General features: G+C 54.8%; 2 protein-coding genes across 20 annotated transcripts; both read left to right on the forward strand.

Moving 5' to 3' along the window:
- LOC308184009 (keratin, type II cytoskeletal 79-like) lies at positions 1 to 5,653 on the forward strand. Its single transcript, XM_080570675.1, has 8 exons — positions 1 to 974; positions 2,017 to 2,234; positions 2,899 to 2,959; positions 3,265 to 3,360; positions 3,707 to 3,871; positions 3,972 to 4,097; positions 4,800 to 4,828; positions 5,513 to 5,653. Exons 1-8 carry the CDS (start codon positions 414 to 416, stop codon positions 5,520 to 5,522), a joined length of 1,266 nt encoding a protein of 421 aa, XP_080426801.1. The 5' UTR covers positions 1 to 413; the 3' UTR covers positions 5,523 to 5,653.
- A 662-nt stretch (positions 5,654 to 6,315) lies between these two features.
- LOC308183988 (uncharacterized protein) lies at positions 6,316 to 13,393 on the forward strand. 19 transcript variants are annotated; one of them, XM_080570601.1, is made up of 9 exons: positions 6,316 to 7,090; positions 7,340 to 7,489; positions 8,204 to 8,275; positions 8,393 to 8,506; positions 8,762 to 9,277; positions 9,410 to 9,577; positions 9,707 to 10,069; positions 10,193 to 10,657; positions 12,434 to 13,234. In XM_080570601.1, exons 1-9 carry the CDS (start codon positions 6,464 to 6,466, stop codon positions 13,100 to 13,102), a joined length of 3,144 nt encoding a protein of 1,047 aa, XP_080426727.1. In that variant the 5' UTR covers positions 6,316 to 6,463; the 3' UTR covers positions 13,103 to 13,234. The 19 variants fall into 19 exon arrangements, 17 of the variants coding, with proteins under 17 accessions (XP_080426727.1, XP_080426741.1, XP_080426736.1 ...); XR_013942542.1 differs by lacking the exons at positions 8,204 to 8,275; positions 8,393 to 8,506 and adding an exon at positions 13,277 to 13,393 and having other exon boundaries at positions 7,340 to 7,798; positions 12,434 to 13,153; XM_080570615.1 differs by lacking the exons at positions 8,204 to 8,275; positions 8,393 to 8,506 and having other exon boundaries at positions 7,340 to 7,798; positions 9,707 to 9,841; positions 9,962 to 10,069.
- The last annotated feature ends 617 nt before the right edge of the window (positions 13,394 to 14,010 follow it).

Genomic DNA, 14,010 nt, shown 5'->3' on the forward strand with positions numbered 1-14,010 from the left:
CAAAGAGGTGGGGAAATTCAAGAGAGGACAAACCATGGTAATGCATATGGATAACTGTGCGAGTTGTAATTAATGATGGAGGGCAGGCTAATGAGATAAGGAAATCTCATCTGAGCAAAGCTCATGAGTCAAGCAGGATTTGGAGAGTTTCACAATTCCTCCACTGGTGTGTGGTGTTTACTCCGTCCCCTATTCAAGCACCCATTAATTGCTGCATGATGAACCAATCCAATAACAATATTAACAGACCTGCTAATTACCACGGAATGGAGGCTAACTCCTCCAGATCATATAAAGGAGAACTTCTGTCACCCCCAGCAGAGGAGCTGAGGATCCTTCACTCGTTTCTCCTCCCGTTTTGCACTGTCCCCACCTGCTCTCTCGTCTTGTCCTAACACTCCGAAAGCAACGACATGAGCCACCAGTTCTCCAGATTTGGGGATGGGTACTTCAGCTCTTCTTCTGCTCACTGTGGCACACTGGGGAGCGGGAGGAGCGCGGCTGCCATGAGCCATTGGGAAGGCGACAGAGAAGAGAGATGGGGTGGGTATGGGTATGGCAGCAGGAGTCTCCACAGCCTCGGAGGGTTTAGGAACATTTCTCCCAGTGGAGGCTATGGAGAAGAAGGAGGATATGGCAGGTGCCTGGGGTTCGGTGGTGGGAGATATCTTGATAGGGGCTTTGGAAGAAGAGGGTATTTTGTGGGAGATTTTCACGGTGGTGGTAGTGTGTACAGAGGAGGACCAGGCGGAGGGGCACGTGGTGGATGTCTTGGCCTTGCCTTTAGCGAGCAAGGGGCTGGACGGAGCTTTGGGCACGCTGGTGTCAGCAGAGGCATCGAGGAGGTCCATGTCAACACCAGCCTGCTGAGGCCGATACAAGTACAAGTTGACCCCGAGTTCCAGAGGATGCGGTCAGATGAGAAAGAGCAGATTAAGACTCTCAACAACAAATTTGCATCATTCATCGATAAGGTAAGTCCCTGTTCTTTTTGGACTTCTTATCCAGGATAGAGGGAATAGCAGGGGTGCTTCAGTGCCCACGAGACATGGGGACACACCTGATTCGGGCATCTGATCCCCCTTTACATTGCATCCTCTGCCCCAAAAATATCAGCATTGGCTGGATTCCCTTACGCTGGTGTGAAGTTGTTAATAGCTTGCTATAAATGCTGCTGCATGAATCACATTTAGCCCTGGGATAAGTATCTCTAAGTCGTCTTTTGTGGCAAGACAATAACAAACTGCTGGGATGTCACCGACATCATAACTCATTTCCTTTTAGAGGAAAAGGGTACGTGCATGGCTAGTCGTGTCCTGGGGCTTGAGAATTGTTTGTGCTAGCAAGAGAAATGGGTGGTGGACTTGGACATCCTTGGTATGTTCTGTTTCTTTTTCCCAAGCAAAGCAAAAGTCACATTTCTACCAACCACAAAGCAGAAAGTGACTCCTTTGCTTGGAGACCTGAGACTCTTCCCAGTGGCCGATGGCTCCCACGTTGTTCTTCACCTTTCTTTGTGTTATGCCCAATGCTTCCGCCTCTACGTGCAGTCTTATCTTCCCAGCCATTCCTACTCACAGGCACGGGAGAAAAACATCCAGAAAAACACTTCCACCCACACGGACCTGGCATGTGCCTCTGTTTGGGTGTTCACATGTGTCTCTGCACGGTGTGGAAGCTGGTGTTATTTGTCCCACGTGAAGACATAAGGGCTTCCTGTATCACCTTACAGAAACTCGTTGGTTACACCCAGCTATTTTAAGCATGCTTAGTGCTGAAAAAATGGGAGCACCTTTGACTCTTTTTTTTGGAACCTTCTGGATGTCAGCTCCCAGCTCACAACCTTTTTTGCTGTCCCTTTAGTTTTCCAAAAATGCCAGCTCTGCACGGTGTAGGTCTTTCTGACCTCCTTCTCTAAGGCGAGAGATATTTATGGAGTGGTCCTATGTGGTCTGGGAAGGGGCTGGCTCTTCTCGCCCATATGTTGCTGCCAAGCTCCTCTGCTTTGCCTTCCAGGTTCAATGTCTTGAGCGGCAGAACCAGGCCCTGATGACCAAGTGGGAACTTCTGCAGCAGCAGAGCTCCAACCCGGAGGAGAGAAGGAACATTGCCACGTTCTTCCAGTCGTACATCAGCAACCTGCAGAGGCAGCTAGAGATGCTCCAGAGCCAGAAGGAGCAGCTGGATCCAGAAGCCTATAATATGCTTCAGCTTGTTGAAGACTACAAAAAGAGGTGAATAGTCTCAAGACTGGGAAAAGGCAGACTGTAGAGCTGGGATTTTCCAAAGTGGTGATAATTGTGCTCTGGGATGGCACGGCTTAGCTTCTTGCCTTCAAGCGGTTTGCAGCCGTTGTAGCACTACTCTGCGGCAGGTTCACTGTGGGACGCTGAAGCTGGAAGAGCAAACCGGATCCAGTGGGGATAGAACCCAGTGCAGTGACAGGAAAAATCTGTGGATTTATTGTTTTGGTACTCCTTCATGCCCTGCCTCCCCCAGGCAGCGAGCAGCCCTGGATTCCTCACCCCTGCTTCCCTGGCAGGGGTTTGGTAAACCTGGAGGCAGGAGGAGGAGGGACAGAGCTGAGACGGGGGGCAAGTCGAGAAGAGTCGCTTCTTCTGGCTCAGCAGCATCCAAGAGACGTAACACTTTTCTACATGAAACGAGTTCAGAGTCACAAGGGCATTGTAGCTGATCTATAGCATGTTCTGTCTGCTGATGTAGCTTATGCCTTTGCAGAGGGTTTGCCATTGGTTTTGCAGCTGCTAGAAATTAAATGAAGTTAAACGAAAGCTTGACACATTCACTGTTTGGGCGATTCCCTTTGCTTTCTGAGCCACTTAACTGAAAAATTAAGACAGGCGATGAGCTACATATTTCTTTTCTCTGCTGCGACAGATTCGAGGATGAAATCAACAAGCGCACGTCCAAGGAAGAGGAGTTTGTGGAGCTTAAAAAGGTGAAGTAATGCGGGACATTGAGTTAACTTAAAGCCTCAGAAATAAAACAGCAACTGGATGGTTGCTAAGGTTTGCAAAAGTGGGGGTTTTGCCTAACTGAACTCCTCTAACTGGAGTAATCTAAAACCTGATCTTTTCACTGCAAGCAGGGAGAGAAATTTCCAAATGAAAGCTGAGATTCTCAGGCCATTATCTGACTCCGGGAATGAGGGCTTAATTAAATATTATCAAGTCTTGCAAGAATTGCATTTCGGTGGAGAGTTTGCCATCAAAGACACATAACGGTCTGTGGATTTCCTTGCAGGAGCTGGACAGTGCCTACATGGGGAAGATGGAGTTTGAAGTTCGGGTGGAAATACTGAAGCAGGAGCTTGAGTTCCTCAGATGCTTGCATGATGCTGTGAGTATGCCTCTGGTTAAAAACTTCCCCTCGGGTCAGGAAGCACACGCATCTTTGGAGGCTCCAGGAAAATTCTCCCTTGTGTGTATGGTGGTGTTGCAGAGTGGGTCATCCTTGGCCTTGCATCTAATAAAATTGGTTTTTATCTGTGAGTGAGGAAGGGGGCTGGTGTGTCATGAAGGCTGGAAGAGACACTTGACAATTACAGCTGGTGGTGGAGCGATAGGACCTGGGGTGTGCAGGGGAATTCTGTTGGTAGCTGTCCTGAGGTCCCGTTTCGTTCCTCCTAACAGGGCCTGAACTGCTCAGTTGGCTGTTGAAATCCTAAATCTTGTTTTCCTTGCAGGAGCTGTCCCAGCTGCAAACAGTAGCTGGCAACACCAACGTTGTTCTGTCCATGGACAACAACAGGGAGCTGAACATGGATGGTGTCATTGAGGAAGTCAGGCAGGAGTATGAGGCAATTGCTCAGAAAAGCAAAGCTGAAGTAGATGCCATGTACCAAGGCAGGGTGAGTAGGCATCACCGAGGCAGAGAGATAAGTCTGTGCCTGGCTTGGGGTTCATTGGCCCAGAAACTAAAAATTCTGTTCTCTTCTTGCTGCACATCAGTACCAGGACCTTCAGAACATGTGGGTAAATCAACGGGAGCAACTGAGGAACAGTTACCAGGAAATCCAGGAACTTACCAGGCAGATCCAAAGACTCCAACCGGAAATTGAAATCATAAGGAAAAAGGTAAAGCTGATACTTTCCAACAAGACTAAACTATTCAGGTTATTCTTACACGGGGACTAAGCGCAGCCTGCCCTGCACTCAGCCCAGTGCAGCCTGTCCTTTGGAGGCAAACCTAGAGATGATATTTGCTCTTCAAACTGAAGCAGATTTAGATTTTGGTTGTCTACACTGGGTTGTAATTTGAGTTGATTAACCCAGTCAGGTGTTGTATTGTTTGAGTTCTGTCACTGAGGTGGGAAAGCTGGAAAATCCCTGTTCTGTTGGAGGGCTACAGATGCATTCTATCTGTGCCCTCCACAGAATGCTGGACATGAAGAAGCCATTAAGGATGCTGAGCAGCATGGGAGCTCTGCTGTCAGAGACGGCCAGAAAAAGCTTCAGGATCTGGAGAATGCCCTGCAGCAGGCCAAAGATGACCTGGCTCGAATTCTTCATGATTATCAGGAGCTCCTGAATGTGAAATTGGCCCTAGATATTGAAATTGCCATGTACAGGTCACTGCTTGAGGAGGAGGAGACCAGGTAGGTACAGGTTATTCCCCCTGGGTGGGAGCAGCCGTGCTGTGCACTGTCCCATCCTCTCACCCATCACTTAGAAGAATTGCTACCTTGAAGGGGTGAGATTTTTCAGCCTAGTGATAGAGCCTAGGCTTACTTTTATATTTATTGGCTGCATCGTCTTAATGCTGCTTTTCATCCACAGGATACAAGAAGGCGCACCAGCCACAATCTGTAAGTATCTTGAGGTTTTGCTTTGCTTTCTTAAGGGCACTGTTATCATTCTGCTGTCAGCAGCACCTAACACCTAGCACCAGAACAACCCCATGTGCTTCTAGATTAGTTTCCTAGGGAAACAAAGTAAATGGTACTCCCTTCTGAGAGGGTGTGTGCATACATGTGTATACGCATTTATATGCTAATGTATGTGTCAATCTTGATCTACTAAATTTTGAACTTAACAGTTAAATTGAACCAAATCTCTAGGAAGTGGGAAATATATCACTTAGTCAGAATGTCCATATGGTGCCTGTCAGAACTAAATGAAAAAAAAGTCCTCAGATCTATGGAAATAGGAGCTAAAGGAGAGACTGACAAGTGCTTTTCTTCCTAAAAGAAAAGGCTGCACTGTATGTTCACCTGCAGTGTAAGACACAGATCATGTAAAACATAGGCTGGTCAAGCCATAAGACCCAGAACCAGATGAGGCAAAATTTCATTACTATATTGCTAAACGAAGAACCTTCCTGACAATACTAACTGATACCATTATTAGTACTAGAGAAGCTCTGGTGACAGCCATAAAAAAAAATATATATACATATGCACATTATATATATATATACATATATGTATATTAATTTTGCTTATAATGGTTACCACTAAAAAATAAGGTGGATATGCTTTCATTCCTTGCAGGTATTGTTAAACACACTACAAGTTCTGCTGGTGGCTTTGAAAGAAACTCTGGGGATGTGAAAACAGGGAAGGGAGGGATGAACTCTGGTGGTAGAATAAACTCTGGAAGGAAAGGGTCAATGTCAGAAAAGGGAGGAGTGGGTGCAAGCTCAGGACCTGGGGGTGTAAACTATGGCAGTGGAGGGTCCATCTGTGGCGGAGGAGGGGGAGGAGGCTCTGCCTCTGGAGGAAGCTCTGGAGGTGGTGGGTCGAAATATGGAGGCTCTGGAAGCTCAGCTCATGGTGGGTCAAGCTATGGCAGTGGAGGGTCCATCTGTGGAGGAGGAGGAGGAGGCTCTGGAGTGCGAGGAAGCTCTGGAGGTGGTGGGTCGAAGTATGGGAGCTCTGGAAGCTCAGGTCATGGTGGATCGAGCTATGGCAGTGGAGGGCCCATCTGTAAAGGAGGAGGGTCTGGGTCTGGAGTAGGGGGGAGCTCCGGAGGTGGTGGATCCAAGTACGGGAGCTCTGGAAGCTCAGGTCATGGTGGATCGAGCTATGGCAGTGGAGGGCCCATCTGTAAAGGAGGAAAGTCTGGGTCTGGAGTAGGGGGAAGCTCCGGAGGTGGTGGATCCAAGTACGGGAGCTCTGGAAGTTCAGGACATGGTGGATCAAGCTATGGCAGTGGAAGGTCGATATGTGGAGGAGGAGGAGGAGGCGGCACTGGAGGAAGCTATGGAGGTGGTGAGTCTATGACTGGAGGCTCCGGAAGCTCAGGTCATGGTGGATCGAGCTATGGAAGTGGAGGGTCCATCTGTGGAGGAGGAGGAGTATCTGGAGTCAGCAGTGGCAGGAGAGAGTCCATGTCGGGCAAAGGTGGAAGCTCAGGTCACGGTGGATCGAGCTATGGCAGTGGAGGGTCCATCTGTAGTGGAGAAGGAGGAGGAGGCTCTGAGTCTGGCACAGTAGGAAGTTATGGAGGTGGTGGGTCTATTTCTGGAGGCTCTGGAAGCTCAGGTCATGATGGATCAAGCTATGGCAGTGGAGGGTCCATCTGTGGAGGAGGAGGAGGAGGAGGAGGCTCTGGCTCTGGAGGCAGCAGTGGCAGGAGGGGGTCCATTTCTGGAGGCTCTGGAAGCTCAGGTCATGGTGGATCGAGCTATGGCAGTGGAGGGTCCATCTGTGGAGGAGGAGGAGGAGGCTCTGGCTCAGGTGGCAGCAGTGGCAGGAGGGGGTCTATCTCTGGAGGCTCTGGAAGCCCAAGTCATGGTGGATCGAGCTATGGCAGTGGAGGGTCCATCTGTGGAGGAGGAGGAGGCTCTGGAGGCAGCAGTGGCAAGAGGGGGTCCATTTCTGGAGGCTCTGGAAGCTCAAGTCATGGCGGATCGAGCTGTGGCAGTGGAGGGTCCATCTGTGGAGGAGGAGGAGGAGGCTCTGGAGGCAGCAGTGGCAGGAGAGGGTCCATTTCTGGAGGCTCTGGAAGCTCAGGTCATGGTGGATCGAGCTATGGCAGTGGAGGGTCCATCTGTGGAGGAGGAGGCTCTGGCTCTGGAGGCAGCAGTGGCAGAAGGGGGTCCATTTCTGGAGGCTCTGGAAGCTCAGGTCATGGTGGATCGAGCTATGGCAGTGGAGGGTCCATCTGTGGAGGAGGAGGAGGAGGCGGCTCTGGTTCTGCCATAGGAGGAAGTTATGGAGGTGGTGGGTCTACGTCTGGAGGCTCTGGAAGCTCAGGTCATGGTGGATCAAGCTATGGCAGTGGAGGGTCCATCTGTCGAGGAGGAGGAGGAGGCTCTGGCTCTGGAGGCAGCAGTGGCAGGAGAGGTTCCATTTCTGGAGACTCTGGAAGCTCAGGTCATGGTGGATCAAGCTATGGCAGTGGAGGGTCCATCTGTGGAGGAAGCTCTGGCTCAGGTGGCAGCAGTTGCAGGAGGGGGTCCATTTCTGGAGGCTCTGGAAGCCCAAGCCATGGTGGATCGAGCTATGGCAGTGGAGGGTCCATCTGTGGAGGAGGAGGCTCTGGCTCTGGAGGCAGCAGTGGCAGGAGAGGGTCCATTTCTGGAGGCTCTGGAAGCTCAGGTCATGGTGGATCGAGCTATGGCAGTGGAGGGTCCATCTGTGGAGGAGGAGGAGGAGGAGGAGGCTCTGGAGGCAGCAGTGGCAGGAGAGGGTCCATTTCTGGAGGCTCTGGAAGCTCAGGTCATGGTGGATCGAGCTATGGAAGTGGAGGGTCCATCTGTGGAGGAGGAGGCTCTGGGTCTGGAGGCAGCAGTGGCAGGAGAGGTTCCATTTCTGCAGGCTCTGGGAGCGCAGGTCATGGTGGATCAAGCTATGGCAGTGGAGGGTCCGTCTGTGGAGGAGGAGGAGGCTCTGGGTGTGGCATAGGAGGAAGTTCTGGAGGTGGTGGGTCTATGTCTGGAGGCTCTGGAAGCTCAGGTCATGGTGGGTCGAGCTATGGCAGTGGAGGGTCCATCTGTAGTGGAGAAGGAGGAGGAGGCTCTGGCTCTGGAGGGAGCAGTGGCAGGAGGGGGTCCATGTCGGGCGAAGGTGGAAGCTCCGGTCATGGTGGATCGAGCTATGGCAGTGGAGGGTCCGTCTGTGGAGGAGGAGGCTCTGGAGGCAGCAGTGGCAGGGGAGGGTCCATTTCTGGAGGCTCTGGAAGCTCCGGTCATGGTGGATCAAGTTATGGCAGTGGAGGGTCCATCTGTGGAGGAGGAGGAGGAGGAGGCTCTGGCTCAGGTGGCAGCAGTGGCAGGAGGGGGTCTATCTCTGGAGGCTCTGGAAGCCCAAGTCATGGTGGATCGAGCTGTGGCAGTGGAGGGTCAATCTGTGGAGGAGAAGGAGGAGGAGGCTCTGGTGGCTGCAGTGGCAGGAGAGGGTCCATTTCTGGAGGCTCTGGAAGCTCAGGTCATGGTGGATCGAGCTGTGGCAGTGGAGGGTCCATCTGTGGAGGAGGAGGCTCTGGCTCTGGAGGCAGCAGTGGCAGGAGGGGGTCCATTTCTCGAGGCTCTGGAAGCTCAGGTCATGGTGGATCGAGCTATGGCAGTGGAGGGTCCATCTGTGGAGGAGGAGGAGGCGGCTCTGGTTCTGCCATAGGAGGAAGTTCTGGAGGTGGTGGGTCTATCTCTGGAGGTTCTGGAAGCTCAAGTCATGGTGGATCGTGCTATGGCAGTGGAGGGTCTATCTGTGGAGGAGGAGGAGGAGGCGGCTCTGGTTCTGCCATAGGAGGAAGTTCTGGAGGTGGTGGGTCTATGTCTGGAGGCTCTGGAAGCTCAGGTCATGGTGGATCGAGCTATGGCAGTGGAGGGTCCATCTGTGGAGGAGGAGGAGGAGGCTCTGGCTCTGGAGGGAGCAGTGGCAGGAGGGGGTCCATGTCGGGCGAAGGTGGAAGCTCCGGTCATGGTGGATCGAGCTATGGCAGTGGAGGGTCCATCTGTGGAGGAGGAGGCTCTGGAGGCAGCACTGGCAGGAGAGGGTCCATTTCTGGAGGCTCTGGAAGCTCCGGTCATGGTGGATCAAGTTATGGCAGTGGAGGGTCCATCTGTGGAGGAGGAGGAGGAGGCTCAGGCTCAGGTGGCAGCAGTGGCAGGAGGGGGTCTATCTCTGGAGGCTCTGGAAGCCCAAGTCATGGTGGATCAAGCTATGGCAGTGGAGGGTCCATCTGTGAAGGAGGAGGAGGCTCTGGAGGCAGCAGTGGCAGGAGGGGGTCCATTTCTGGAGGCTCTGGAAGCCCAAGTCATGGTGGATCGAGCTATGGCAGTGGAGGGTCCATCTGTGGAGGAGGAGGAGGCGGCTCTGGCTCTGGTTCTGCCATAGGAGGAAGTTCTGGAGTTGGTGGGTCTATCTCTGGAGGCTCTGGTAGCTCAGGACATGGTGGGTCGAGCTATGGCAGTGGAGGGTCCATCTGTGGAGGAGGAGGAGGAGGCTCTGGCTCTGGAGGCAGCAGTGGCAGGAGAGGGTCCATTTCTGGAGGTTCTGGAATCTCAGGTCATGGTGGATCGAGCTATGGCAGTGGAGGGTCCATCTGTGGGGGAGGAGGAGGATGCTCTGGCTCAGGTGGCAGCAGTGGCAGGAGGGGGTCTATCTCTGGAGGTTCTGGAAGCTCAAGTCATGGTGGATCGAGCTATGGCAGTGGAGGGTCGATCTGTGGAGGAGGAGGAGGAGGCGGCTCTGGTTCTGCCATAGGAGGAAGTTATGGAGGTGGTGGGTCTATGTCTGGAGGCTCCGGAAGCTCAGGTCATGGTGGATCGAGCTATGGCATTGGAGGGTCCATCTGTGGTGGAGGAGGAGGAGGCTCTGGCTCTGGAGGCAGCAGTGGCAGGAGGGGGTCCATTTCTGGAGGCTCTGGAAGCTCAGGTCATGGTGGATCGAGCTATGGCAGTGGAGGGTCCATCTGTGGAGGAGGAGGAGGCGGCTCTGGCTCTGGAGGCAGCAGTGGTAGGAGACGGTCCATGTCGGGCGAAGGTGGATGCTCAGGTCATGGTGGATCGAGCTATGGCAGTGGAGGGTCCATCTGTGGAGGTGGAGGCTATGAAGGCAGCAGTGGCAGGAGAGGGTCCATTTCTGGAGGCTCTGGGAGCGCAGGTCATGGTGGATCAAGCTATGGCAGTGGAGGGTCCATCTGTGGAGGAGGAGGAGGCTCTGGGTGTGGCATAGGAGGAAGTTCTGGAGGTGGTGGGTCTATGTCTGGAGGCTCTGGAAGCTCAGGTCATGGTGGATCGAGCTATGGCAGTGGAGGGTCCATCTGTGGAGGAGGAGGAGGAGGCTCTGGCTCTGGAGGGAGCAGTGGCAGGAGGGGGTCCATGTCGGGCGAAGGTGGAAGCTCCGGTCATGGTGGATCGAGCTATGGCAGTGGAGGGTCCGTCTGTGGAGGAGGAGGCTCTGGAGGCAGCACTGGCAGGAGAGGGTCCATTTCTGGAGGCTCTGGAAGCTCCGGTCATGGTGGATCAAGTTATGGCAGTGGAGGGTCCATCTGTGGAGGAGGAGGAGGAGGCTATGGCTCCGGTGGCAGCAGTGGCAGGAGGGGGTCCATTTCTGGAGGCTCTGGAAGCCCAAGTCATGGTGGATCTAGCTATGGCAGTGGAGGGTCAATCTGTGGAGGAGAAGGAGGAGGAGGCTCTGGTGGCTGCAGTGGCAGGAGAGGGTCCATTTCTGGAGGCTCTGGAAGCTCAGGTCATGGTGGATCGAGCTGTGGCAGTGGAGGGTCCATCTGTGGAGGAGGAGGCTCTGGCTCTGGAGGCAGCAGTGGCAGGAGGGGGTCGATTTCTGGAGGCTCTGGAAGCTCAGGTCATGGTGGATCGAGCTATGGCAGTGGAGGGTCCATCTGTGGAGGAGGAGGAGGAGGCGGCTCTGGTTCTGCCATAGGAGGAAGTTCTGGAGGTGGTGGGTCTATGTCTGGAGGCTCCGGAAGCTCAGGTCATGGTGGATCGAGCTATGGCAGTGGAGGGTCCATCTGTGGAGGAGGAGGAGGAGGCTCTGGCTCTGGAGGCAGCAGTGGCAGGAGAGGGTCCATTTCTGGAGGTTCTGGAATCTCAGGTCATGGTGGATCGAGCTATGGCAGTGGAGGGTCCATCTGTGGAGGAGGAGGAGGAGGCTCTGGCTCAGGTGGCAGCAGTGGCAGGAGGGGGTCTATCTCTGGAGGTTCTGGAAGCTCAAGTCATGGTGGATCGAGGTATGGCAGTGGAGGGTCTATCTGTGGAGGAGGAATAGGAGGCGGCTCTGGTTCTGCCATAGGAGGAAGTTATGGAGGTGGTGGGTCTATGTCTGGAGGCTCTGGAAGCTCAGGTCATGGTGGATCGAGCTATGGCATTGGAGGGTCCATCTGTGGAGGAGGAGGAGGAGGCTCTGGCTCTGGAGGCAGCAGTGGCAGGAGAGGGTCCATTTCTGGAGGTTCTGGAATCTCAGGTCATGGTGGATCGAGCTATGGAAGTGGAGGGTCCATCTGTGGAGGAGGAGGAGGAGGAGGCTCTAGAGGCAGCAGTGGTAGGAGAGGGTCCATGTCGGGCGAAGGTGGAAGCTCCGGTCATGGTGGATCGAGCTATGGCAGTGGAAGGTCCATCTGTGGAGGTGGAGGCTATGAAGGCAGCAGTGGTAGGAGAGGGTCCATGTCTGGAGGCTCTGGAAGCTCAGGTCATGGTGGATCGAGCTATGGCAGTGGAGGGTCCATCTGTGGAGGAAGCTCTGGCTCAGGTGGCAGCAGTGGCAGGAGAGGGTCCATTTCTGGAGGCTCTGGAAGCTCAGGTCATGGTGGATCGAGCTATGGCAGTGGAGGGTCCATCTGTGGAGGAGGAGGCTCTGGGTCTGGAGGCAGCAGTGGCAGGAGGGGGTCTATTTCTGCAGGCTCTGGAAGCTCAGGTCATGGTGGATCGAGCTATGGCAGTGGAGGGTCCGTCTGTGGAGGAGGCTCTGGAGGCAGCAGTGGCAGGAGAGGGTCCATTTCTGGAGGCTCTGGAAGCTCAGGTCATGGTGGATCAAGTTATGGCAGTGGAGGGTCCATCTGTGGAGGAGGAGGAGGAGGAGGCTCTGGGTCCGGCATAGGAGGAAGCTATGGAGGTGGTGGGTCTATGTCTGGAGGCTCCGGAAGCTCAGGTCATGGTGGATCGAGCTATGGCAGTGGAGGGTCCATCTGTGGAGGAGGAGGAGGAGGCTCTGGGTCCGGCATAGGAGGAAGCTATGGAGGTGGTGGGTCTATTTCTGCAGGCTCTGGGAGCCCAAGTCATGGTGGATCGAGCTATGGCAGTGGAGGGTCCATCTGTGGAGGAGGAGGAGGCTCTGGAGGCAGCAGTGGCAGGAGGGGGTCCATTTCTGGAGGCTCCGGAAGCTCAGCTCATGGTGGATCGAGCTATGGCAGTGGAGGGTCCATCTGTGGAGGAGGAGGAGGAGGCGGCTCTGGCTCTGGAGGCATCAGTGGCAGGAGAGGGTCCATGTCGGGCGAAGGTGGAAGCTCAGGTCATGGTGGATCGAGCTATGGCAGTGGAGGGTCCATCTGTGGAGGAGGAGGAGGAGGAGGAAGCTCTGGAGGCAGCAGTGGTAGGAGAGGGTCCATTTCTGGAGGCTCTGGAAGCTCAGGACATGGTGGATCGAGCTATGGCAGTGGAGGGTCCATCTGTGGAGGAGGAGGAGGAGGCTCAGGCTCAGGTGGCAGCAGTAGCAGGAGGGGGTCTATTTCTGCAGGCTCTGGGAGCCCAAGTCATGGTGGATCGAGCTATGGCAGTGGAGGGTCCATCTGTGGAGGAGGAGGAGGCTCTGGAGGCAGCAGTGGCAGGAGGGGGTCCATTTCTGGAGGCTCTGGAAGCTCAGCTCATGGTGGATCGAGCTATGGCAGTGGAGGGTCCATCTGTGGAGGAGGAGGAGGAGGCGGCTCTGGCTCTGGAGGCATCAGTGGCAGGAGAGGGTCCATGTCGGGCGAAGGTGGAAGCTCAGGTCATGGTGGATCGAGCTATGGCAGTGGAGGGTCCATCTGTGGAGGAGGAGGAGAAGGAGGCTCTGGAGGCAGCAGTGGCAGGAGAGGATCCATTTCTGGAGGATCTGGAAGCTCAGGTCATGGTGGATCGAGCTATGGCAGTGGAGGGTCCATCTGTGGAGGAGGAGGAGGCGGCGGCTCTGGTTCTGCCATAGGAGGAAGTTATGGAGGTGGTGGGTCTATGTCTGGAGGCTCTGGAAGCTCAGGTCATGGTGGATTGAGCTATGGCAGTGGAGGGTCCATCTGTGGAGGAGGAGGAGGAGGCGGCTCTGGCTCTGGAGGCAGCAGTGGCAGGAGAGGGTCCATGTCAGGCGAAGGTGGAAGCTCAGGTCATGGTGGATCGAGCTATGGCAGTGGAGGGTCCATCTGTGGAGGAGGAGGAGGAGGAGGAAGCTCTGGAGGCAGCAGTGGTAGGAGAGGGTCCATTTCTGGAGGCTCCGGAAGCTCAGGACATGGTGGATCGAGCTATGGCAGTGGAGGGTCCATCTGTGGAGGAGGAGGAGGAGGCTCAGGCTCAGGTGGCAGCAGTGGCAGGAGGGGGTCCATTTCTGGAGGCTCTGGAAGCTCAGGTCATGGTGGATCGAGCTATGGCAGTGGAGGGTCCATCTGTGGAGGAGGAGGAGGCTCTGGAGGCAGCAGTGGCAGGAGGGGGTCCATTTCTGGGGGCTCTGGAAGCTCAGCTCATGGTGGATCGAGCTATGGCAGTGGAGGGTCCATCTGTGGAGGAGGAGGAGGAGGCGGCTCTGGCTCTGGAGGCATCAGTGGCAGGAGAGGGTCCATGTCGGGCGAAGGTGGAAGCTCAGGTCATGGTGGATCGAGCTATGGCAGTGGAGGGTCCATCTGTGGAGGAGGAGGAGGAGGAGGAAGCTCTGGAGGCAGCAGTGGTAGGAGAGGGTCCATTTCTGGAGGATCTGGAAGCTCAGGTCATGGTGGATCGAGCTATGGCAGTGGAGGGTCCATCTGTGGAGGAGGAGGAGGCGGCGGCTCTGGTTCTGCCATAGGAGGAAGTTATGGAGGTGGTGGGTCTATGTCTGGAGGCTCTGGAAGCTCAGGTCATGGTGGA

The sequence above is a fragment of the Anser brachyrhynchus genome, assembly GCF_964034855.1.
Source record: "Anser brachyrhynchus genome assembly, chromosome: 29".
NCBI lineage: Eukaryota > Metazoa > Chordata > Aves > Anseriformes > Anatidae > Anser > Anser brachyrhynchus.

Coding starts and splice junctions, on each gene's coding strand:
- LOC308184009 (XM_080570675.1), top strand. CDS start 414: ATGAGCCACCAGTTCTCCAGATTTGGGGATGGGTACTTCAGCTCTTCT. Junction 2,235..2,898: donor GTTGAAGACTACAAAAAGAG/GTGAATAGTCTC, acceptor CTGCTGCGACAG/ATTCGAGGATGAAATCAACA. Junction 3,361..3,706: donor TCAGATGCTTGCATGATGCT/GTGAGTATGCCT, acceptor TTTTCCTTGCAG/GAGCTGTCCCAGCTGCAAAC.
- LOC308183988 (XM_080570600.1), top strand. CDS start 6,464: ATGGAGGTGGTGGGTCTATTTCTGGAGGCTCTGGAAGCTCAGGTCATG. Junction 10,070..10,192: donor TGGAGGCTCTGGGAGCGCAG/GTCATGGTGGAT, acceptor CTGGAAGCTCAG/GTCATGGTGGATCGAGCTAT. Junction 10,658..12,433: donor TGGAGGCTCTGGAAGCTCAG/GTCATGGTGGAT, acceptor GTGGAAGCTCAG/GTCATGGTGGATCGAGCTAT.